This window comes from Hemibagrus wyckioides, linkage group LG05 (genome assembly GCF_019097595.1).
Source record: "Hemibagrus wyckioides isolate EC202008001 linkage group LG05, SWU_Hwy_1.0, whole genome shotgun sequence".
Lineage (NCBI taxonomy): Eukaryota > Metazoa > Chordata > Actinopteri > Siluriformes > Bagridae > Hemibagrus > Hemibagrus wyckioides.
The window spans coordinates 28,251,759-28,277,418 of NC_080714.1; the positions used below are offsets into that span (position 1 = coordinate 28,251,759).

The 25,660-nt window shown below is 43.4% G+C and overlaps 1 protein-coding gene across 2 annotated transcripts in view; it reads left to right on the forward strand.

Moving 5' to 3' along the window:
* The window catches only part of dmap1 (DNA methyltransferase 1 associated protein 1), a 14,773-nt gene extending 6,339 nt beyond the window's left edge, over window positions 1–8,434 (forward strand). The window contains exons 6-11 of one of the 2 annotated variants that reach the window (XM_058390617.1): window positions 422–589; window positions 877–1,062; window positions 1,320–1,391; window positions 5,736–5,808; window positions 6,565–6,851; window positions 7,724–8,434. In XM_058390617.1, coding sequence (XP_058246600.1) covers window positions 422–589; window positions 877–1,062; window positions 1,320–1,391; window positions 5,736–5,808; window positions 6,565–6,851; window positions 7,724–7,783 — 846 coding nt within the window. In that variant the 3' untranslated portion in view covers window positions 7,784–8,434. The other variant, XM_058390618.1, reaches the window with a different exon arrangement.
* Window positions 8,435–25,660: the final 17,226 nt, after the last annotated feature.

Below are 25,660 nucleotides of genomic sequence, written 5' to 3' on the forward strand. Positions count from 1 at the left end.
TCACATTACATCATACTCACTCATCACACACAGTACTGCAAACATGGACACAAAACACACTCAAGGTCATGGGATGTTTGTTTGGGAGTTGTGGGTGTGTTTTAAATTTGCATAAATGTAAAAAGTTAAATGTGCACAGTAGAAAAGTATTTATTATTTTAATTATTATTTATTTATAACCTTTCACTGAAATAAGAAACATCATTTGATTTTTTATTTATTTATGACTTAATTTAATTTGAATTAAAATTAATATTTAAATTTTTCTAATATTTTTTATGCTTTTAGAGTTGTTTTTTATTATTCTTATTTTCAATTATTTTATTCTTTTATGTTTTATTTTATTGTAATAAAATAAACTTTTAAAAAAATTTTTTTTTTTTTTACTTATTTTCCTGATAACTTTATCATCTTTTTCCAGAAACGTTCTGTGGAGGATCTAAAAGAACGTTATTACAACATTTGCGGGAAACTGACGAAGGTCCGCGCTCCTGCTGGCACCGAACCGAAAGTCTACATCTTTGATGCTGGACACGAGAGACGCAGGAAAGACCAGCTGGAGAGACTGTTTAACCGCACACCTGAACAGGTGAGTGAGAGAGCGAGCGAGCTTAGAGATCAGGATCTGAAGAAATGATTGAGTTGCTTTAATGCTGTTTGTCCACTAGGGGGCAGCGCATGCTAATAATTCGGTGGGAATGCTGCGTGTCAGACAAATTACTACAAATATGTAAATAAATAAATATGACAATAAATAAATAAATGTCAAGAAATTTATAATCATTCATCACATAATCATTCATCTTGTCATATTTCTCCCTTTTTTAATTTTTGAGAAGAATTTTTCAATCGCTAACGCTCATGATCTCGCGGTAGGTGGCAGAGGAAGAGTACCTGATCCAAGAGCTGAGGAAGATCGAGACGAGGAAGAAGGAGAGGGAGAAGAAAGCGCAGGACCTGCAGAAGCTGATCACGGCGGCCGACAGCACGACCGAGATGCGGCGAGGTGACCGCAAGGCCACAAAGAAGAAACCGCCACAGAAACGAGAGGCAGAGAAACCGGTAACCAGTCACAGAGTACAGGAAAACACCTACATATTATTATACAGAGATAATTTAGAATGAAAAAAGGGAGTTAAAAAATTCCTCTTGTTTGGGCCACGCCCACTTTTTACTGCTTGCTTACTTTATTATCATTATTAGTATTATTTGACAAAATTTATTCATTTTTTATATTATTCACTGAAAATCATCTGATAAAGCTTTGTTATAAAAAAAAAATCAATAAATAAATGAATAAATTTTTTGGCTTCTTACAGGCTGTACCTGAAACGGCAGGAATCAAATTCCCCGACTTCAAATCCGCTGGCGTTTCGCTGCGAAGCCAGAGGGTGAGTGTCTACAAGGGTTTAATAGGACAGATAATAATAATTCGAGTACTTTTGACAGAATGTGCTCTCACATATCTCATGTCTCAATAAACACACCGATCAGCCATAACATTATGACCAGTGCCAGGTGAATAAGACCGATGATCTCCTCATCATGGCACCTGTTAGTGGGTGGGATATATTAGGCAGCAAGTCAACATTTTGTCCTCAAAGTTGATGTTATAAGCTGGAAAAATGGATAAGCGTATGAATTTGAGTGAGTTTGCTGAAGGGCCAAATTGTGATGGCTAGACCACTGGATCAGAGCATCTAAAACTGCAGCTCTTGTGGGGTGTTCCCGGTCTGCAGTGGTCAGTATCTAAAAGTATCCTTTAAGTCCTGCTGCTAACATCTTGGTGCCAGATCCCACAGCACATCTTCAGGGATCTAGTGGAGTCCATGCCTCGACGAGTCAGGGCTGTTTTGGCAGGAAAAGTGGGACTGACACGATATTAGGCAGGTGGTCATAATGTTATGGCTGTTCAGTGTATAAACACCTGTTTCTGTTCAAATCCAAATTTTATTGGTTACATACTCAATAGTGAAATGTTTACCACGGTCCTATGATGGAAATAAAAATGTAGAATATGTACTAGAATAATGTAAAATGTAAGATATTTTATTTTTCACTAGAAGAAAAGTGGAATCTAAAATGAAAAAGAATATCAAGTATAAAAGTAACACAAGAATACAATAAAATACAATATATAAAAATAGAATAAAAATAAACTAGAATAGAATAAAAATAAACACAATAGTGATAGTAAAATATAGATTCTATTCTCAGGGTATTTTTATTTATTTTTTGGTTTTGGTTTTTAAATAAGAGAAAACACACACACCTAAACACACAGCATCATGAAGACCAAAACAAACCCAGGACAAAAAAAATATATATCCTGAACTGAAAGACTAAAGAGAGCATTGGTCAGAGAAGCAACCAAGACACACACACACACAGCAGTGTGTATATTCAACATAAACACAACTTCCTTGTAAATTCAGGCGTTGCTTTATTCAAAGTAGTGTGAGTTTGGGTGGGAGATGAGACGAGAAGAGCAGATCATCGTGCTTCAGGACGTCTCTACAATGCCGGAGGATTTGCCCGGAGATAATAAAAGAACCGTTCCGTGATATTATATATTGAAAAAATAAATAAGATGTTTAGGAAATAAATCCTCAGATCAGCTGAGTTACAGTTTATATTGGAAGTGAATATAAAAACGTGACTATAACAATATCTTATCAAATCACGCAGTGATATCATTTATCACAATGTTCACATCGGGGCTCTCCAACCTTTTTTCCTCTGAGAGTTACTTTGAAAAAATGAAGGTGGCTGAGACCTATTAGTATATATTATTAGTGTTATATTATTAGTAATGTTTATTTATGAAGCTTATCGCCATAACCCAAACCAGCTGAATAATCTATTTGGGTTGGAACTTGTCAATATTTTGCAGTAAATCAATTTAAATTCCCATAAACATCATGCTAACTGTGGAGATGGTGTTAGCTGGTTTCCTTCATTCACACAGGAGCACATTGTTCCTGACAGTCCCATGGCACACACCCTGGTGGCCTCAAAAAGACGGAAAAACACACTTTTTCCTAAAAAAAAAAAAAAAAAGGTAGACTTTCATATGGAAGTTGATGTTAATATTAAAGAGACCTGACATCGTGTTGAACTTTGTGTGATTAATTAATTGTAATTTTACGGCATTCATTTGCATGTGCAATGGTAAAGTCCTTTACTCTGAAACACCAGCTGCATTAATAAGAAATATCTACAACTCACTCGTCCTGCATCTTCCTGCAGCGGGATTGATTCATTCAGTGCTTTTACTTTAGCAGCATTGTAGCTTTATCGCTAACGCCGTCGCCGTGGAAGCCTCGGCAGCTTCCGAGTTAAAAGGATCTGCTGTATGTTTTCTTTTTCCTTTATCCAAACTTTGTGCTCATAGACTGAAGTTTATATAACACTTCCCTGTCCGGTCTCCGTGCTATGTGTGAAATCAATTGATAACCAGCTGGATTAAACCGCGTGAGGAGTGTGATATGGCCGAGGAGTCAGATTTGATCAATTTTTTTTACATATTCTATGAAACTTGTGGGTCGTGAGCTACTGGTAGCTTGTGAGTGTGGTGTTGGAGAACGCTGGTTTATTTTATATAGTTTAAATCGCCCAGTTCTAGCTGGACGCTCGTGTTGAACACCTTCCTGACTATAATCTGATTAATTGGCGCTGCTCTGATCCTGGTCTCGGTGTATTCCTCATCCAGACTGATGGAGGCGCCTCGCTCCGTGTAGAGTGCTTTCAGCCACTCAGTGTGTGTGCGTATGTGTGTGCGCGCGCGCATGTGTGTGTGCTCTGTGAAGCGGGCATTATGGGTGAACGATGACCTCGTTTTCAGTCGGCCGCTCCCTGTCGTGTAGCCCATGGAGCTAACGACCCCTCCGCTCGACCTCATGGAATTCAGATCTGCCGTATAGCTTCTATCCGTCTTTTTAAGCTACGTGTCACATTTCTGCGTACGTAAAGAATTCCAGGCGTTTATCTTGTACCCAGACCCAGAGTTGTGTGAGTTCACCGAAGCGCAAGAGGACACTCGGACACACGTGTGTTAAAGCTTGCTGGCCAAAATGACAAAAACACTCGTTTATCTCTGAGGATCTCAGAAGCTTTTATTTTCTTCGTGTATCACACGACCGCACAGAAGTAACAGAGTCGATAATGATACACACAAGGGATGCAACAATACAGATACAGTTCAATACGTACCGCAGTTTTTAACCACGGTTTTCGGTTCGGTTCGGATGGCTTGGCAAATTAAAGTTTTTTTTCCATTATTCTTTGCTTAGGTGACAGGAACAGTAAGTATGTTAAGAAGAAAAAAAAACTGGTTTTAGTTGCATTTCTCTTTATTTTACTTAAATGCAAAAATCAACTTAGTGAGATATAAAAATTAGCGCTTGTATGACTTTATTACAGTGACGTGTTTGGAGTACAGCGCTCTTTTTTCCCAATCCGCTCTGTAATGACCAATAAGGGTGAGAACTCTGTTACCCCCGAGGTCCAACTATCTGTTATTAGAGCAAGGCTTTGTGCTTTAGCCAAAGTTTTTGATTTTTTTGCGCATTTTTTCGTAGAGATCGGGAAAAAAGGCCGTGTCAGTAGGGTGTAACGCGGTTCGAGCACTTTTATAAGTTGCCAAAAGCCCACATCACCGATCACAGAAAACGGCTGCAAATCCTTAGCAATTATTATATTATAATTATTTTTTTTGTCTCTCTGAACCAGTTGTGTCTGAATGCTGGAAGGAATCAGATAGGGGACTGTGGTTTTTTGGGTTCCTGTGTTACCTGCTTCCACACAGTGATATCTCTGGGTGATGGAGCTGCAGATGTGTGGTCATGTTGGAAGTATTTCCATGTCAGTAGGTAACTCGTGTGGAACAGCACTTAAACACAGTCATTTTTTTTGTTTAGCGTTTTTGTTTCATCGGCATCATAGTCCACAACAAATCCGAAATGTTCCCACACCACAGATCTGAGAGACGGCGCCGCTTCCTCATATTTGTCTCACTTCACCACTCTCCAGGGTTAGGGTGAAATCTGACACAAGCATCGCAAGCATGGTTACCGCCCCTAACTTTAGCGCTTACTGATTGGATATTTACTCGCGGGGAGGCGTGTCTGTCTCAGCGCGTAGCCATACAGTACAGGCAAACACAAACAGGCGGTTCAGAGAGTAATAAAACACATGGTTATTATTGGTTTAAGGGAAAACCGAAAAACCGCGGTTCACATACGCGTACTGAACCGTGGAGGTCGTACCGAACGCTTCTATATTATATTGAGTATTGTGGCATCCTTAATACACACACAGGTCCATGCGACACACACACACTCCAGATCCTAGTAACTGGAGCTGTTCTTTATATAGATGGAGGTGCTGGGATACGATCTTTATGACTTTTATTCAATATAAACTGTCAAGTTGGAGGTGCAGGAATACCGGGATTCTCCCATTTTACAGAGAAACACCACAACGTTCTGAATTCCTGTGTTGTGTTTTGATGTCTCAGTGGTGTGTGTGTGCCTCTCTACTGCACTTGTTGGGGTGTTTTGTGTGTCTTTAATTTCATTGATTATTAGTTTTGCGTGTTTTTATAAATATGATGTGAAGATCATTTTCAGACTGTCAGCTACAGCCAGGTTTTTGTGTCATCGAAGAGAAAAGTGAAGAAGAAGATTCCTGTCCTTAATTTAAGTGTGTGTGTGTGTGTGTGTGTGTGTATTCAGATGAAGTTACCAAGCTCTGTAGGACAGAAGAAGATCAAAGCCATTGAGCAAATCCTCACAGAGCAAGGAGTGGGTAAGTGACTGGAGATTTACTGGTTTGTTTGTTTGTTTTTTGTTTGTTTGTTTGTTTGTTTGTAGGATTGTGAGGGGGGAAAAAAGCAACAGCAGTTCTTCGAGTTAACATCAATAATAGGTTATTTTTCAGCTAGGTGTTTGTACCAAAACTATATTTTTTCACAGCAGTGAACACTGTTGCATTAATTACATAATCAATTAACCAATCAATTAAATAATGTATTTGTTTGTTTGTTTATTTTTTTGGGGGGGGTGGGGTTGGTTTTCCTCACATCTTCCTCACAATTTGTAAAAAGAAAAAGAAATCTTGTGAAAGAAAAAGAAGAATTTTGTAATCTTTTATTTCTTCACCATTTTTTAGGAACATTCTGAATCTGTGTGACGATCATACAGGACTAAATGAACATGATTAAGACCATGAACTGTGTATAATAACGAAAAAATGATCCAGAAATAAAAATGTACAAAGAGAAAAATTCATTAAAGCACAATCATCACAGTAAAGATATAAAATAAAAAATATATTGTACCAGCAGTCAAAATAACATTAAATAAAACTAAATGTCTAAAATGTTCTGGGGATGTTGATCACACGTAAGTTGATTATAATAACAGACTTTTATCTTGGATTTAAAAATAGTTGTAAATGTTTATAAACGAAATACAGTTCAACTTTAATTCTCTTCATGGGTTTGTGTGTTCAAGTAAATCTGAAGATTTTAATTGGTTAACTGGTGCTGTGTGTGTGTGTCAGACCTGAACCCCATGCCCACCGAGGAGATAGTGGCGATGTTTAACGAGCTGCGCAGTGACCTGGTCCTGGTGTACGAGCTGAAGCAGGCGCACAGTAACTGTGAGTACGAACAGCAGATGCTGAGACACCGATACGACGCTCTGCTCAAAGCGGGCGGAGCCGGGACACCCCACAGCAACGGCACCACCGGGCCCGACTCGCAGAGCTGGGCCGGAGTGGACGACATCAAAACAGAACCCAAAGAACAGATCATCGACGTGGTCGGAGCGCCGCTCACACCCAACTCGGTAACACAAACACACACACAATGCAAACAGCTCTCTAGGGTTTTGTTTTGTGGATAAAACAGGAAGGGGAGAGATTTATTTATTTATTTATTTATTTATTTATTTATTTATTTATTGCAGGAGCGTCTGAGTAAACCTTCAGCCTGGAGATTTCTATCTCCGGTGCAATAAACCGCACCTCCAAACATCTACAGCAAAGTTTATTATCTTACACATCATACATGTTGTTTATTATTACACACTGCTACACAATTATACACTATTTCACATGTTTTTACATAAAGGGTGATTTCATGCTTTATTACACACTGAATACATACTTTATTACATGCTTATATACTATTATAATGTTATTACACACTAGTTACACACTAAGTTGTACACTATTACACATGATTTTACATACAGGGTGATTACATTCATTATACACACTAATAACACAGTAATTACACAATATACATGCTTTATCACACTATTGTAATGTTATTCAACACTAATTACACACTATTACATGCTTATACACACTATTATAATGTTATTACACACTAATGTACTTCGATTTATAAGTTATGGTCTTGCATGATATTAAATGCAAAGTCAAGTTATTTATTAGTTATTAATAATTGTTTTTTGCTGGTTTTGCAATGTTATTACACAGTTATTACACAGTTATTACACACAAATTATCATTTCCATGTAAACAGTGTGTTAGAGGAGATTTATTTTAGCTGGTGGACTGTTTCTTGACTCAGCAGTGACACTGATGCGTACTCTCATACCTGAAACGCACACACACACACACACCGTGAGAATAACAACCATGTGTATGTAAGAGCTGTTCCTCTGACGTGGTGCTTCACTCTTCTCCCCAGCGTAAACGCCGAGAGTCGGCCTCCAGCTCCTCCTCCGTGAAGAAGATGAAGAAGCCGTGACACGGCTCGCTTTCTCAGCTCTGACGGGAAGACCTCGAGAACATCCTCAAGCGTCCGTGGTGATGAGATGACCGGAGGCGGAGGACGTCCATCAGACCCTCAGCTTTATTCCTTTTTTTTTTTTTTTTTTTTTTTATAAACCTGAACTGTTGTCTCAGTAAAGCGTCGCTGCTCCTCATCGTCCTCATCTTCATCACGTCATGTTCCACTCAGAAGTAGCAGGTCAACTGAGAGTCGCTATAAAAACGAACCGAGAGGTAATAACTGAGTACCAGAAGGAAGGGGGAGGATCAGAACTTTTTTTTTTTTTTTTTTTTTTAATATAAACTCCTCCCATCTGTGTTTGGGTATTATTCTGTACAGTACGTGTTGACGCTACGTCCTGTGACGTCCCCCATTTGACATTTGGCTCTTTTGTTCTGAACCTTACCGGATAGACAAAATGGCCACCGGAGTTCTGTTGACCGTCCATCTGCTGCGTCCGTCTCGGAAAACTGAGCTAGCGAGCGGCTACAATTTAGCGGCTTAATAAACGTGTGCCAATTTTTCTGTATATGTTTGGGGTTTTTTTTGGTCGATTTTCTCTGATGAGGGGTGTTTGCTCTCAGTCAACTGTTTAATAAAGGGGAATAAAAAGTATAGACATTTTTATAGGGGATTAGTGTCTAGGTCATTACGTGAATGTGAATCTCATTTAAATGTCTTACTTTCTTAATAACGATGGCAGACTTACAAAAAAAGTGTCCTGAGCATTAAGCAGCTGCAGTTTATTGGACTGAGTGTGGATCGTTGCCCTTATTACATGTAATAAGCAGTGTATCTACCGTGTAATAACCAGTCAGTCACAGTAGTTACATTGTACTGCTAATATCTACAGAAATAAATCAAGGACGGAAAATAGTGTGTAGAGCAAATAAAATTGTGAAATTTAACCATTTTAAAAAATTCAACAAATCACAGGATGCAGCCTTGATGTGTCGGGAGTGTGACATCACAAAGAGTGACATCACAGAGTGACATCACAAAATCTGAATATTTAATGATGTCATGTTGCCTGCCCTGTGCTGCACTGATGCGCGTTTTCCTTTTAAGTGTAGCATCGATTCTGCAGCATTAAAAAAAAAACAACAAGAAGAGAGAGCTGTTTTTACTGTAACCCACAAGCAGGAGCACAGAACCACGCGGGCGCAGAATAGAAAAGGAGAAACAACATGACCCTAACTAACTGTTTCATTACATGACAAGTTTATTTGGACTTTAAAAAGAGAGACTAGTGAGGGACACGACTATTTATAACTGCTGAAGGCCTTCTGTCTGTCTGTCTCTCTCTCTCTCTCTCTGTGTCTCTCTCTCTGTCTCTCTCTCCTGAAAACCTCTTTATTGATATGAATTATAAATAACATCATCTGTTGATCGCAGCTGTGACATTATTAAGGTCGTGAGCTAAATTGTTAAATGTAACTATAAGTGCATTAAAACTCTGTAATATGTATTTAATAAACTTTAGTAATAACGTTAGACGTAATCGCCGACAACAAATTTATTAAAAGACGCCAAAGATCACGATTTGAGTTCTAAAGCCATTGTGATCTCTGCTCTATCAAGAACCCCTGGGAGATATTGGATATATTATGGGATGTCGGTTTAGAGACGGCGCTTTAAGTTCTACGTCTTCATAAAGACTCGCGTTAGCGCACTACATCCAGACCTGCGCGTCGATTCGGGACGCCTCGCTCGCTTTCAGCTACGTTCTTCTAAATGAATTTAGTTCCAGCTCGGGTGAAGGCGGCGCTCCGTCTTTCCCGCTCGCTCTCTGGCGTCTCGATTGTCGCGAAGCCTGAGCCGTAAATCAGAGGCGGAGCGGCGTGAAGTCGACAGCTCACTCGCTCATCACGACTTCATCAAGCGCCGGCGATGAAGACCTCCACACTAAATCCGGTGCGGAGATGTGACGGAGGAGTTTAGCGTCTTCCCGCGACGATCTCTCGCCCACAGAGACGACTCGGGTTTATACATTTTTAATATAATTCATGAGCTTTATGAGAGCCGTACGATGCGGTTAGCTTTAATACGGGGAAGAATTTGCGGACAAATAAAATACGCTCAGTTTTACGCTTTTTATCCTTTAGATCCTTTCACTGGAGCTTCGACGTTTTTATGAACTCTATTAATACAGTTAGAATATATTTTTTCTGCTGAAGTCCCTCTTCTTTATCTGAGAGGCGGAGCTTTGTGATATCTCCGGTGTAACCCCATTTGCAAATGTTTTTTTTGTGTGTTATTTTAAAAATACGGCGTAAACGTGTGCACGTGAATATTTGAAAGGGACAAAAATACGATGGCGAAGTAAAAAAAATAAGCCTCAGAATCTCAGATCGAGTCGTAAATTCCAAGATAAACGAAGAAAAGCCGGCGTAAACGTGGCTCTGCTGCGAGCACTAGGGTCTGAAAAAAACAAAAATAAAGGAGTGTTAAAATTGATTCTCTGTGTCTATATTTCATGTTGAAAATTGGCTCGTAAATCCACCAGCGTGATGGATGGAGGCACTCGTCTTTTAAAGAAAAAAAATCAAGTGCGTGTAATTTCTCCCTTGACAGAACACAGAGGAAAGATGATCCCTCTCTCTCTCTCTCTCTCTCACTCTCAATCTATCTTTTTCTTTTTCACGCTTTCTTTCTCTCTATCTCTCTCTGTCTCTCTCTTTCTCACCCCCCCCATATTAAAAACGGCCAAGTCCACTCACCCCTCTGCGTCTCTGTGACGTTCCTGAGAACTGAATCGAATTAAACAAGAAAAAGAAAATAATCTGATCAGATGTAGATTCAGAAACTGAAAAGCTCAGTGTCACTCGTACCCACACCATGAAAGAGAGAAAACATAAATGAGCAAAAAGAACGGAGGAAAAAATAAAGAATAAAAATGATTGAGACGAATGAAGAGGAAGAGATAAAGAAAGAATAAAAACTGTTGGAAAAGAAAAAGAGGAAAAATTTTGTATGAAAAAGGGGAAAAATCAAATGAAAATGGAAAAGAAAAAGAAAAATTAAATTAAAAGAAGAACAAAAAAACTGTGGAGAAAATTAGGAAAGTAAAAAGAATGGAAAAAAGTTTGAAATAATAAATATTGATAAGTGAAATAAACAATAAAAAAAGATTAAAAGAAATGAGGAAAAGCTGAGTGAAAAAAGGATTATTTTTTACTGTTGTAAATAAGAGCAACATTGAGGAGATTTTGCATAAATTCAGAAGCTCTGATTTGAGATTTTATGGGATTTTAGTTACTGGTGTGAATCTGGTGCTTCAGATGATTCAGTGCTTCAAAAGTTTTTGAAGTTCTGATGTGTGTGAGAGAGAGAGAGATGGGGTTTCAGGTCGTGTGTGTAAACGCTGGAGGTTGAACATCGTCCACGTCTCCGGGTTTCAGATCTGCCGTGTCAGACCGCGCGGCCGCATCCTCGCTCGCGTGTAAATGATAAAGATGGCTGAAAGAAGCGCGGCGCGTCTGAGCGTGAGGAAGCGGAGAGATGGGAAGGAGAGACGCGGCAGGACACTTTATTATCCGGGGGAGAAGCGACGGCGCGAGACGGAGAGATCTCTATCGGACGCGCTCGGGCGGAGGTGTGCCTGTTAATCACGGCCTAAGAGGGGTGAAGGGTGTTTATCATAATTGAAGTCTTTCCCCGGGCTAATTGTGGCCATGCGTCACTGTCCCGCGTCCTCAGCGCCGAGCGGGAGTGATGGAGTGAGCGTGCAGGACCGTGCAGGAGATTCCGCTCCGGAGCCAGAGTTAAATATGGGATTCGTCTCTTTCTGTGCGAAAGCGCCTTTAGGTTTCCATCACAGTGCGGTGATGAAGATGATGATGATCACCGTGATGATAATTCGATAAACCTCCGGGCGCAAAATAATAAATCCAGGTTCAGGTTTCAGGAGATATTCACGCCGGGGCGTTTGGTTTGCGAGAGCAGAAAATGAGCTTTAAATTTAACCCAAGTCTCCTTGATGTACGGCGGAGCTCACCGCGGAGATCAGGACGTTTCCCTAGCGTCCGGCTCAGCCGCGAGGAACGAGAGACGCTGAAGATCATTCCATCTGCTGGTACTCTAAAGGGTACTAAAGAGAATGAGGCTCTGGTCCTCGCTCGCTCAGTTGGAGAAGGTTTTTCTGCTCGTGCCCTTAAGACAGAAAAAAGATAGGATGATAGTAATGGGGAGGAGTGATAAAAGGAAGAGAAGAAGTACTAAAAAGAAAAACAGATGAAAAGTATAGGAGACGTTTAAAGAGACTGTAGAAGTTCAAGAAAAATGCTTTCAATGTGGGCGGGGCTTACGTTCTCTCCCCTGTCAATCATAGCAACGTTAGCCAATAGTAGCTTCCTGTGAGCTCAGGTATGCGGAAGAGGGCAGATGGCCCTTTCTGTTCCACTGCAATGTGATGGAACGATTTTCAGAGGAACTGTGTGTTAGCGTGTTAGATAGAAAATGGGTTGAAAAAAGAAGAAGGTTTCTGCTGCAGTCCCTGAAGATCAGACAGACAGACAGACAGGTGGAAATGTAGGAGACGTGTTAAAGCAGGTTTTGTCCTCAGGCCCTCAGACGGTGAGACAGATGGAGAGAGGAACAGTGCAGGTTGATTAAGTTGGGACTCGTCAGGTCTCCTGGGCCAGGCGTCTTTCTCTTCGCTCCTCAGGACACCTTCACAGAGCAGACACGCTGCAGGAACCCAGCTCTTTCCTTTTTTTCAGACTCACGCTTGCTTTCTGTGTGAATCTGTATGCCGTTTTTTTTACTTCCTGAAACATTTTGAAGAATTTCACATGCAGAAGGAACAGGAAGTTACACTGTATTATGAAGTTCTCTTCATCTTCTTGATTTCACACTCCTGCAGAATCCACCAGAACTGAGGGAAAGAAGCCGCACATACATCACAGGACAGTGGAATTCTTTTCTTTATGTATTCTAGCTGAAGAAGTTGCGGTCAGAGCCCAGGGGCAGCTATGATACAGCGCCCCCTGGAGCAGGAAGGGTTAAGGGACTTGATGAGTTGCCCAAAAGTGGAGCTTGAGGTGGTGCTGGGGCTTGAACCCTGACCTTCTGATTAACAACTCAGAGCTTTAGCCACTTGAACCACCATTACCCCCCAAAAATTGCACCATAGCCTTAACAGAAAACGTTCAGGTGATGCTGGATGTGTTGGTTAGGTGTTAGCAGGGATGAGTTAGTGCTGAGTAAAAGTTTGTGCCCCCTGATCATCTTACTCCAGATTTATTCTCCTCTTTTTACTCTTCTAATCAGCTCCACTCTTCTCTTTTGGAAGGTTCTCCACTAGATGTTGGATTCTGTGGGGATTAGTCCTCATTCAGCTACAAGAGCATTAGTGGGTGTCAGGATGTTGAAGGAGACTCCAGTTCCAGTTCATCCCAATGGGGTTGAGTCAGAGTCAGAGTCAGGGCTCTGTGCAGGACACTCCAGATCTTCCATTTTCTCCAACCTTCACCACCATGCCATGTCTTCATGGAGCTCAGGGGCTTTGTCCACAGGGACACTGGGGTCATGCTGGAGTAGGGTTTGGGAATCTTGAAGGGACATTTTAACTCTAGACTATTGTGTGCTTCAGATTTCCTGTTAATCCACTCCATCCGTGTCCGAGTCTGTGAAGATCCGCTCACAGGATTACGGCAGAACGGTAATTTGAGAATCTGGTCAATTTCTTTACACGATTTGGCCAAAGCGAGTAATTCCTTTAACGAGGAGGGTGACGGGCGGGTGTCCGGGGCGGAGGCTCTTTAAGAAAACCTCATCAAGTTCTTATTAAGGCAGAGATGGGAAATGGCTTAATGAGGTCTAATCCGAGGAGCAATCACACATTTAATGCTGCCAGCCCTTTTGGCACAGCGCGTAGAAATGAGTCAATTAGGAAGAAATTAGGAGCACGAGAGAGGGCGCTTTGGGTCTGTGTGTGTGTGTGTGTGTGTTTAAACCATGCCCATAATGAAAATAAATAAATAAATAACAGAGCTAGAAGTCTGTTTAGACGGCACCAGTGTGTAATATTCACACAGTCAGCGCTTGAAGAAATGATTAACTGATGACTCGTTCACACGCCATCGTTTATCACGCTAATGGAACTGACGCGCGAACCAGACGTCAATATCTGAGAGTAATTAAAACATCGAGCGAGAACGAGTGCGTCTCTCTCCTTCTAACTTTCCAACACGCCGCTTCTTTAACTGTTCAGATGACAGATGTTACTTTGTTGTGTGTTTCACTGATTGATAAAAAAAAAACTGGATAGTGAAAGGAAGGAAAGAAAGGAAGGAAGAAAAAGAAAGAAAGAAGGGAGGAAGAGAAAGGAAGGAAGGAAGAATGGCAGGAAAGAAGGAAGGAAGAAAAAAAGAGGTGAGGAAGAGAAAGGAAGAAAAATGAAGGAAGGAATAACAAGAGAAAAAAGGATAATGAAAGAAACAAGCTAAAAATATAAAAGCTAAAAATTAAAAATTTAAAAATTAAAAAAGCTAAAAATTTGGTGAAAGAAAGAAGACTAAAAAAGAAAAGAAAAAGATAAAATGATGGATGAATTGAAAAGAATAACGAAAACAAACTGAAAAAAGAGAGAGAAAGAGAGAAAGTTAGAAAATAAAGAAAATGGGGAAAAAGAAAAACTGGCTAGTGAAAGAAAGGAAGGAAGGAAGAAAAAAGAGAGAAAGAACAAGAAAAAAGGATAATCAAAGAAAAATAAGTCCAAAAGAAAAAAAATAGAATGTTGGATGAATAAAATAATGGATAAACTGAAAAGAGACAAAATCAATAAAATAAAATAAAATATTAAATAAAAAACAAGGAAGCAAGAAAGGTAAACAGAGAGAGAGAGAGAGAGAGAGAGATGGAAAAAACTGTAAGGTACAAAGTAAAGAAAGAGGAGAGAAAGAAAAATGGATAAAAGAATTCTCAATCTGAACATCTGCTTATTGTCATTTCTCTCTCTCTCTCTCTCTCTCTCTCTCTCTCTCAGTTAGAGGACAGGGATTTGGGTGTAAACAGGATTTCCTCTGTGTGTGTGTGTGTGTGTGTGTGTGTGTGGGATGGCGGAGGTTGGAGCGTCGTAATGAAAACCTATACATCACAATCAGGAGGCGATGCTCTTCATCCGCGCTCGGCCTCACACTCACTCGTCATCATCACGGCCCGCTGACACGCGGCTCTGAGGTGGAGACGAGACAGGAGACACGCGTGTCTGCTCTGACAACACACACACACACACACACACACACTCTCGGATATATCCAGGATCTCTATTAACAGCCCCCCGGGGTGTGTGTTACCGTGTTAACGCCACACACCAGGCGTGCGTCCTGACGTCTCTCCTCGCTCCGCCGTGCAGCTTGAGCGCTCCTGATTTATTCCCACATCACCGCAGATTCCTGCATCTGCTCGAATTTTTGGAATCACTTAAACACATCATCGGAATGCCAACATTTCAGGACAAAAAAAAACAAAAACAGGGAATCTGGTGGTGAAGAGACAATAATCAGAGTGCGCTGTAGCGCTGTCAGTGTAGCATCATTAACCAACAGTCACATGACTTTAACATCAATTACTCTGTCATTACCACACACACACACACACACACGTGAAAATTTGTACACCCTTTAGGGAAAAAATGAGCTGATGATAAAATGTAATTTGCATCAAGAAAAAGATCTTCAACGTGTTACAACTTCTAACAAAAAAATATTCATCTAAAAACATCTAGAACTCAGAAACATCAAAACTTTACATTTATCCAGAATTGGAAAGAATGAATGAAAGAAGGAAGGAAGAAAGGAAAGAAAAATGAAAGAAATTATTAAGAAAATAGCTGAAAGAATTGATAAACAAAAATAAGAACATCTGAAAAAGGATATTTTTAGTTAAATTGAACTCGCACAATGTCTTTACTGGAAAACACTTCTTACAGCTATGTGTGTGTGTGTGTGTGTGTGTGTGTGTGCTTATGATGTTTATTATAGTGTCCCAGATGGGAACATATCAGTCAGGCTGACAGGCTTATCCACACACACACACACACACACACACACCTGATCCACTTCTGAACTGTAGTATCACACACAGACAGACACAGACCCTGGAGTGTGTGGTGTAGTGACAGAGACGGAGTGATGATTTCCTCTCGGCTGTGTGAGGGAGCAGGATGTGAGCGCAGCACGGGTTCGAGGGGTCGGCGTGTCTCCACTCGGCCGGTTAACAAAGTTTTTACCCCTGAATCTGTGTCGCATGTCCACCATCGGCATCTGACCATCGATCTCCACGGAGATGCCACTGCTCCGGATAATTCACTATCGATCCTGTCCAGCTGCAATCTGCCCACAGTGTCTCCACCACGCCTCAGCTCTCAGAGAGAAAACCCAGTGTGTATGTTTGCTATATGTGTGTGTGGTGTGTAGGTGTGTGAAGTACATATACACTACTCCCAAAAAGTTAAGGATATTTGTCTTTTGGGTGAAATTTATGGAAAATATAAAAAGTTCATGCTACAGTGATATTATATCATGAAAGTAGGACATTTAAGTAGAAGCTGCAATGGTGATTTCCTCATCTCAAACAATTTATTGAAACAAAAGCCAACAACAGTGTTGGGTATACCACAACAAAAAATCTCAATGTCTCAATAATCTGTCATGTGCCCTTGACCATCAATTACAGCTTGACCACGACGTCTCATGCTGTTCACGAGTCGACTTATTGTCTGCTGAGGCATGGCATTCCACTCTTCTTGAAGGGCGGCCCTCAGGTCATTGAGGTTCTGGGGTGCAGGGTTACGAGCCTCTACACGGCGACTCGGCTGATCCCAGAGGTTTTCTATGGGATTCGGGTCTGGAGAAAGTGCAGGCCACTCCATTTGAGGTACCCCAGCCTCCAGCAGCCGTTCCCTAATGATGCGACCTCGATGAGCTGGAGCATTGTCATCCATGAAGATGAAATTAGGCCTGTGTTGTTCATGCAGGGGCACAATGACTGGATTAATGATGTTATTCAGGTAGTATTGGCTTGTCACTGTACCATTCACAAGATGTAGGGCAGTTCTGTATTGAGTGGACACACCTGTCCAGACTGTAACACCACCACAACAGTGGCTGATGCATAGCGCTCTCCTTGAAATCTCCAACATCGTTGGTGGCCATCATTACGTGGGATGTGGCCAAAGGACGTCCACTTCTATGCCTTTCTGTGACTCTTCCAGTCTCTCTGTATCTCTGTCCCAACCTGCTGATGACACTCTGTGACACTCTAAGCTCAGTGGACACTTCCCTCTGAGAACATCCTGTTTGAAGCCTCACAATGGTGAGGTTCTGTTGATCAATTGTTAGGTGTGGTCTTGGTCTCATGATGTCAAAATGTGAACAGCATGATGAAGAGGACTGTTTAAATACCAATTCTAATGGGACCAGAAAATTTATTGGTGGATTCATGGATCAAACACCAGTTGTGAATTTTGCCGTTAAGCACCTTGTTAGAGAACAGCAAGTTCTGCAGAAAGTACTGAAACACTGAACAGTTGGACATGTGCATTCAAAAGGGTAGAGAAGGTCAAATTAAGTTCACCTGGAAAGGTTATAGTGCTTTTTAGGTGCATCCTGAAATTTCACCCGAAAGCCCAATATCCTTAACTTTTTGTGAGTAGTGTATATATAGTGTGTGGTGTGTGAAGTGTATATATATATATATATATATATATACTGTGTGTGTGTGTGTATATGTGTGTATGGGGTGTAGGTGTGTGTGTGTTTGGTATATGTGTGTAGGTGTGTGTGTGTTTGGTATATGTGTGTATGGTGTGTAGGTGTGTGTGTGTTTGTTATGTGTGTAGGTGTGTGTGTGTTTGGTATATGTGTGTATGGGGTGAAGGTGTGTGTGTGTTTGGTATATGTGTGTATGGGGTGAAGGTGTGTGTGTGTTTGGTATATTTGTGTAGGTGTGTGTGTGTTTGGTATGTGTGTAGGTGTGTGTGTGTTTGGTAGGTGTGTGTGTTTGGTATATGTGTGTATGGGGTGAAGGTGTGTGTGTGTTTGGTATATGTGTGTAGGTGTGTGTCTGTTTGGTATATGTGTGTATGGGGTGAAGGTGTGTGTGTGTTTGGCATATGTGTGTATGGGGTGAAGGTGTGTGTGTGTTTGGTATATGTGTGTATGGTGTGTAGGTGTGTGTGTGTTTGGTATATGTGTGTATGGTGTGTAGGTGTGTGTGTGTGTTTGGTATATGTGTGTATGGTGAGTAGGTGTGTGTGTGTTTGGTATATGTGTGTATGGTGTGAAGGTGTGTGTGTGTGTTTGGTATATGTGTGTATGGTGTGTAGGTGTGTGTGTGTTTGGTATATGTGTGTATGGGGTGAAGGTGTGTGTGTGTTTGGTATATGTGTGTATGGTGTGTGTGTGTTTGGTATATGTGTGTATGGTGTATAGGTGTGTGTGTGTTTGGTATGTGTGTAGGTGTGTGTGTGTTTGGTATATGTGTGTATGGGGTGAAGGTGTGTGTGTGTTTGGTATATGTGTGTATGGTGTGTAGGTGTGTGTGTGTTTGGTATATGTGTGTATGGTGTGTGTGTGTTTGGTATATATGTGTATGGTGTGTAGGTGTGTGTGTGTTTGGTATATGTTTGTATGGTGTGTAGGTGTGTGTGTGTTTGGTATATGTGTGTAGGTGTGTGTGTGTTTGGTATATGTGTGTATGGTGTGTAGGTGTGTGTGTGTTTGGTATATGTGTGTATGGGGTGAAGGTGTGTGTGTGTTTGGTATATGTGTGTATGGGGTGAAGGTGTGTGTGTGTTTGGTATATGTGTGTATGGGGTGAAGGTGTGTGTGTGTTTGGTATATGTGTGTATGGTGTGTGTGTGTGTTTGGTATATATGTGTATGGTGTGTAGGTGTATGTGTGTTTGGTATATGTGTGTAGGTGTGTGTGTGTTTGGTATATGTGTGTATGGGGTGAAGGTGTGTGTGTGTTTGGTATATGTGTGTATGGGGTGAAGGTGTGTGTGTGTTTGGTATATGTGTGTATGGGGTGAAGGTGTGTGTGTGTTTGGTATATGTGTGTATGGTGTGTGTGTGTTTGGTATATATGTGTATGGTGTGTAGGTGTATGTGTGTTTGGTATATGTGTGTAGGTGTGTGTGTGTTTGGTATATGTGTGTATGGGGTGAAGGTGTGTGTGTGTTTGGTATATGTGTGTATGGGGTGAAGGTGTGTGTGTGTTTGGTATATGTGTGTAGGTGTGTGTGTGTTTGGTAGGTGTATGTGTTTGGTATATGTATGTATGGGGTGAAGGTGTGTGTGTGTTTGGTATATGTGTGTAGGTGTGTGTCTGTTTGGTATATGTGTGTATGGGGTGAAGGTGTGTGTGTGTTTGGCATATGTGTGTATGGGGTGAAGGTGTGTGTGTTTGGTATATGTGTGTATGGTGTGTGTGTGTTTGGTATATGTGTGTATGGGGTGAAGGTGTGTATGTGTTTGGTATATGTGTGTATGGTGTGTAGGTGTGTGTGTGTTTGGTATATGTGTGTATGGTGTGTAGGTGTGTGTGTGTTTGGTATATGTGTGTATGGGGTGTAGGTGTGTGTGTGTTTGGTATATGTGTGTATGGTGTGTAGGTGTGTGTGTGTTTGGTATATGTGTGTATGGGGTGAAGGTGTGTGTGTGTTTGGTATATGTGTGTATGGGGTGAAGGTGTGTGTGTTTGGTATATGTGTGTATGGTGTGTGTGTGTTTGGTATATGTGTGTATGGTGTGTAGGTGTGTGTGTGTGTTTGGTATATGTGTGTATGGTGTGTAGGTGTGTGTGTGTTTGGTATATGTGTGTATGGGGTGAAGGTGTGTGTGTGTGTTTGGTATATGTGTGTATGGTGTGTAGGTGTGTGTGTGTTTGGTATATGTGTGTATGGGGTGAAGGTGTGTGTGTGTGTTTGGTATATGTGTGTATGGGGTGAAGGTGTGTGTGTGTTTGGTATATGTGTGTGTGGTGTGTGTGTGTTTGGTATATGTGTGTATGGTGTGTGTGTGTTTGGTATATGTGTGTATGGGGTGTAGGTGTGTGTGTGTGTTTGGTATATGTGTGTATGGGGTGAAGGTGTGTGTGTGTTTGGTATATGTGTGTATGGGGTGAAGGTGTGTGTGTGTTTGGTATATGTGTGTATGGGGTGAAGGTGTGTGTGTGTGTTTGGTATATGGTTTATAAAAACATTCAGTACAGAAAATATTTTTATTCCCTCACTTTCAGATTTTTATACAGCAGTTTGATATAAAATATTAAATATTTATCAAAAATATGATTCATTCTTTACACCATTTAAATCCTGGCCTCTGATTGGTCGGGAGGTGTTTCCATCGTTTCCATAGCAACAGCTGATCCACAGTCAGTCCTTTGAGGGATCAGACGTTTATAGCTGCTATAACATACTCTAACTGAGAATAGAAACAGAGTCTGTCTTCACTCGTGCCTTCCGTGTGTGTACGCAGCCTTTTCCCCATTGTTTTCTTCCTCTCTCTCTCACACACACACACACACAGGTCCCTCCTCCGCCTCTCATTCTGCCGCCTTTCCTTTCCTTCAGTCCTAATTGGGTTTCCATCTGCAGGTAAATGCTTTGTGACCCCACGGTGACAGGTGAGTGCTCAGGCTCTGTGCGTGTGTGTGTGTGTGTGTGTGTGTAACAGAGAGAGAGAGAGAGAGAGAGAGACAGATGACTGTTTGAACAGGGACAGAGGCTGATCTGACAGGACTGAGTCACATTATTCAGTGTGTGAGTGACTCAGAGACTTTATATTAAACCACACACACACACACACACACTGAGGGAACAGTACGACTGTCTGTCTATTTACGTTCTCCTTAATACATTTCCATTTAAATTTTCCACACAAAAAAAAACAAATGACATGATCGCTTCTGCACATGAAAAAAAAAAACAGAATAAAATAGAGGTTTAATTTGGTAAAAGATGGACGGAATATTAAAAATGTGCCGTCGCACTGCCACACTTTCAAAATCAGGTAGCTTTTTTCCCCGGGTTTGGTCAGACCACACTGTCACAAGCTGACGAGTCGGAGAAGATGCAATCGAGAGAAAACTCTTTAATGACGAAAATCCAAATCACAACAACAGCTGGATCCGGGCCGAGGTCACAGGAAACGGAACGGACGGGAAACAGGGTCCAAGTGGAAACTGGAAAAGAAAAGGCTCATAAATAAAAGTGTAGAAATATGATAAATGATTAATTAACAGGAAGCCGGTGTGTGTTAGGACTTCTTTTAGTCCAGTGTCTTCAGCCTGAGATCCTGATCTGAAGATGCTGAAGTCCTTGAAACATCTCGGGTCACTTCGTCGTGTTTCTCTGTGTTTCATCCTGAATGATGAAGTGTGAAGGAGTGTGAAGGAGTAAACTGTGAGAGATCCTGAGACTATTACAGCAGCACCAAGCCTCCTTCTTCTCTTCCAGATTCAATCACTAGCAGCAGGCCTGAAGATGACCTGCTCACACCAGAGAGAGAGGGGGGGGGGTCAGCATGTAATCAGCGAGAAGCCGAGCACGACAGCTAAACATTTAAGTGAAGTAATGAAAGGAGATTGCCGAGGTGTCGAAGAAAAACCGCCGGGCCGCTTTAGTGCTGTCACGCCGCATCACACTCGGGGTAATAGATCCCAACCCCCCCCCCCCCAAAAAAAAAAAAAACACACACTCCACTCTTTTCCCGCTTTTCAAAAGGCCCTGCTTATCGAATATTTTTTCTTTAAAAAAAGGCTGAATTCTATCTCGTGTCCTTTCACCTGTTCTCGCTCGTCACTTTTCATACAGACATTTTATTCAGAAAGCGTTAGCGATAGATCTTTTGTCGAGGACTTTTCTATCACGCGGCCAGACGACGGAGGAGTGAGGAGAGAAAGAAGGAAAGCGGCTGATTGGCGGCAGCGGAGCGTTTGAGCGATACTGTTCGGACCCAGCCTTGCTTGTCAAATCTCCGGACGCGAAACGGATATCTGTTCAGCCGGAGAGATATCTGGAGCCGTGCTTCGGTGGACTTTCGGAGCCTAAGCTGTTTTTCTCGTGCAGCTCCGCTGCTTTTAGAGGTCTTTGGACTCGACGGGGAAAAGCACCGGCGGCGGCGGCGTCCTCCTCATTCACCCTGTTAAATGACACGGAATCGAATCTCTCTGCCTTCAGCCGTAAGCTTTAGCCTCCGCAAATTAGGAAAAGGTGCTAGACACGACTCCTCTCCCTCCTTTATCCTCTCCATCTCCCTCCCTGTCACCTCTCCTCCACCCCCCACAGCGCTCTCATTTCCCACTCGTCCTCCCCCATCTCATCTCCATCTCTCCCATTAGTTTAGTGACCAGCGGTGGATGAAAGCCGGCGGTAATGCTGTGACAGGCGCCCGGCCGATGGAGCTCTTCCATTAACGGCTGTAACGCGGTGACACCGGACCCCGGCTGCTATTACCCCAGTGCTGATTGGGAGACGGGAAACGGAGCAGGGGATTGGGGGGCTTTCACGCACACGGGGTCTGCCTCGGCGAGTCGGCGGACACTGACTGGGACGGTTAATTGGGGAAGTAGAGTATGGGAAGGTTAGGGTTGCTTAAGGAGAGAGAGAGAAAAGACGAGAGGAACTCATCCGTACAGGAACAGCACCGGTTTTATTTTCATCGCCTCTGAATTGTAGAATGTTTTTTTTTTCCTTTTCGGTGCTGCTGTAACTTTTTCCCGAGTTCCTGGAGAACTTCAGGACTGTCGTCTTTTCCAGATTATATTTCCATTTCACATGCTGCTCACAACCATCCACGAGCCACGCTTAGTGCTTTAATCTATCACGATAAGATCGAGATCAACCGATCGCCCTCACTCGGCCTCGCTGCTCCGTTTCAGCCCTGTCCAAAATCCGTGAAAAAGACGTCCTTGTCCTCGTTACTGTAGGTTTCCTTTATATTACAGACGGGAGACGAGTGAGAACATGAAACGGTGTTAAAACGATGAATATTGACATGTTTTATGTTACATTACGTGTTCTATTCATCATGTGAAACAGAAGAGACTGAATTTACACATCAGACCTGACGTTAATAAAGAAATATTAAAATAAAACTGTGTTGAAAATTAGAACAAAGCGAAACTTTATTTCCCATAACAAGTCGATTTAAGTTGAAATGTTTCTTTCATCAGGAGAATTCTATTCTTCTCATTCCTCTCTAAAGAAGCGTCTGATGACGTGAACATCGTTCGTATCTTCAGTTGGACTCGGACTCGGATGAAGATGTGAGGAAGAGCCTCCCATCTCACTCACTCACTCTCTCACTCACTCACTCTCTCACTCACTCACTCACTCTCTCACTCCCTCCCTCCCTCCCTCACTCACTCACTCACTCACTCACTCACTCACTCTCACTCCCTCACTCACTCTCACTCACTCTCACTCACTCCCTCACTCACTCACTCACTCACTCACTCACTCTCACTCCCTCACTCACTCTCACTCACTCTCACTCACTCACTCACTCACTCACTCACTCTCACTCCCTCACTCACTCCCTCACTCCCTCACTCCACCCTCACCCTCCCCCACTCACCTCCCCCACTCACTCACCCCCTCACTCACCCCTCACTCCCTCACTCACTCACTCCACTCACTCACTCCTCACTCACTCACTCACCCCCTCCCTCACTCACTCACCACCCACTCTCACCCACTCCACTCACTCACCACCACTCACCTCCACCCACCTCACCCTCCCTCCCTCACCCACTCACTCACTCACCCACTCCACCTCACCACTCACTCACCTCACCTCACTCACCACCACTCACCTCACCACCTCACCACTCCTCCCTCCCTCACTCACCCTCCCTCCTCACTCCACTCCACCTCACTCACTCACCTCACTCCCCTCACTCACCTCACTCACTCTCACCCACTCCCCTCACCTCCACTCACTCACCCTCACTCACCTCTCACCCTCACTCACTCTCACTCACCTCCACTCACCCCTCCCTCCCTCCCCACTCACTCACTCACCCACTCACTCACTCTCACCCTCACCCACTCCACTCACCTCACTCACTCCCTCACTCACCTCACTCACTCACCCACTCACCACTCACTCCACCTCCACCTCACCCACCACTCTCACCTCACCACTCACCACTCACCTCACCTCCACCCACTCACTCACTCACCCACCTCACCTCACCTCACTCACTCACCTCACCTCACCTCACCCACCCACCACTCCACCTCACCCACCCACCTCACCCACCTCTCACCTCACTCACCTCACCTCACTCCACCTCACCCACCCCTCACTCACCTCACCTCACTCACTCACCTCACTCTCTCACTCTCCACTCACTCACTCACCCACCCACCACTCACCTCACCCACTCACCCACCACTCACCTCACTCACCTCACCACTCACCTCCACTCACTCACTCACCACTCTCACCCACTCACTCACTCACTCACTCACTCACTCTCTCACTCACTCACTCACTCACTCACTCACTCACCACCCACCCACTCACTCACTCACTCACCTCACCTCACCACTCACCTCACTCTCACTCCCACCACTCTCACTCCACTCCACCTCCTCACCACCTCACCTCACGCCACCTCACTCACTCACTCACTCACTCTCACCCACTCTACCACCTCACTCACTCTCTCACTCTCTCACTCACTCACCACCCACCCACTCACTCTCACCTCACTCCACTCACTCACCTCACCTCACTCACCTCACTCACCCCACTCACCCACTCTCACTCACCTCCACTCACCCCTCACTCCACCTCACCCACTCCACCCACTCCACCCCTCTCACCTCACCTCACACTCACCTCTCACCCACCTCACCACCTCACCTCACCCACTCACACTCACTCTCTCACCTCACCCACCTCACCCACCCACCTCACCTCACCTCACCCACTCTCACCTCACCTCACCTTTCACCTCACCCACCCACCCACCTCCCACTCACTCTCACCCACTCACCTCACTCACCTCTCACCTCACTCACTCTCTCACTCTCTCACTCTCTCTCACTCTCTCACTCCCTCTCACCCTCACCCACTCTCACTCACCTCACTCCACTCACTCACTCACTCACTCACTCTCACCTCACCCCCTCACCTCACACTCACTCTCACTCACTCACTCTCCCACTCCACTCACACTCACTCCTCCTCACTCACTCACACCTCACTCTCCACCTCACTCACCCACTCTCTCACCTCACCCACACCTCACTCTCTCACTCTCACCACTCACCCACCACCTCACCACCCCTCACACCACCTCATTCTCACCCCCTCACCACTCTCACCCACCACTCCTCACCACCACCCACTCACCTCCACCACCCACTCCTCACCCCCTCACCTCACTCACTCACTCTCACCACTCACTCACTCACCACCTCACTCCACCACTCACTCTCCTCACCTCACCTCACCACACCACCACTCCACCCACTCACCTCACCTCCACCACTCACCTCACCCACCCACCCACCTCACCTCACCTCACCTCACCTCCTCACCTCACCTCCACCACCCCACCACTCCACCTACCCTCACCCTCACTCACTCACCTACCTCTCACTCTCACTCACCCACTCACCTCTCACTCACTCACACTCACCTCTCACCCACTCCACACCTCACTCTCACCTCACCTCACCTCACCTCACCCACCTCACCCCTCACCCACTCTCACTCACTCTCTCACCTCCTCACCCACTCCACTCCACTCTCCTGAGCCTCACCCACCACTCACCCACCCACCCACTCACCCCACTCACTCACTCACTCACCCACCACCTCCACTCACC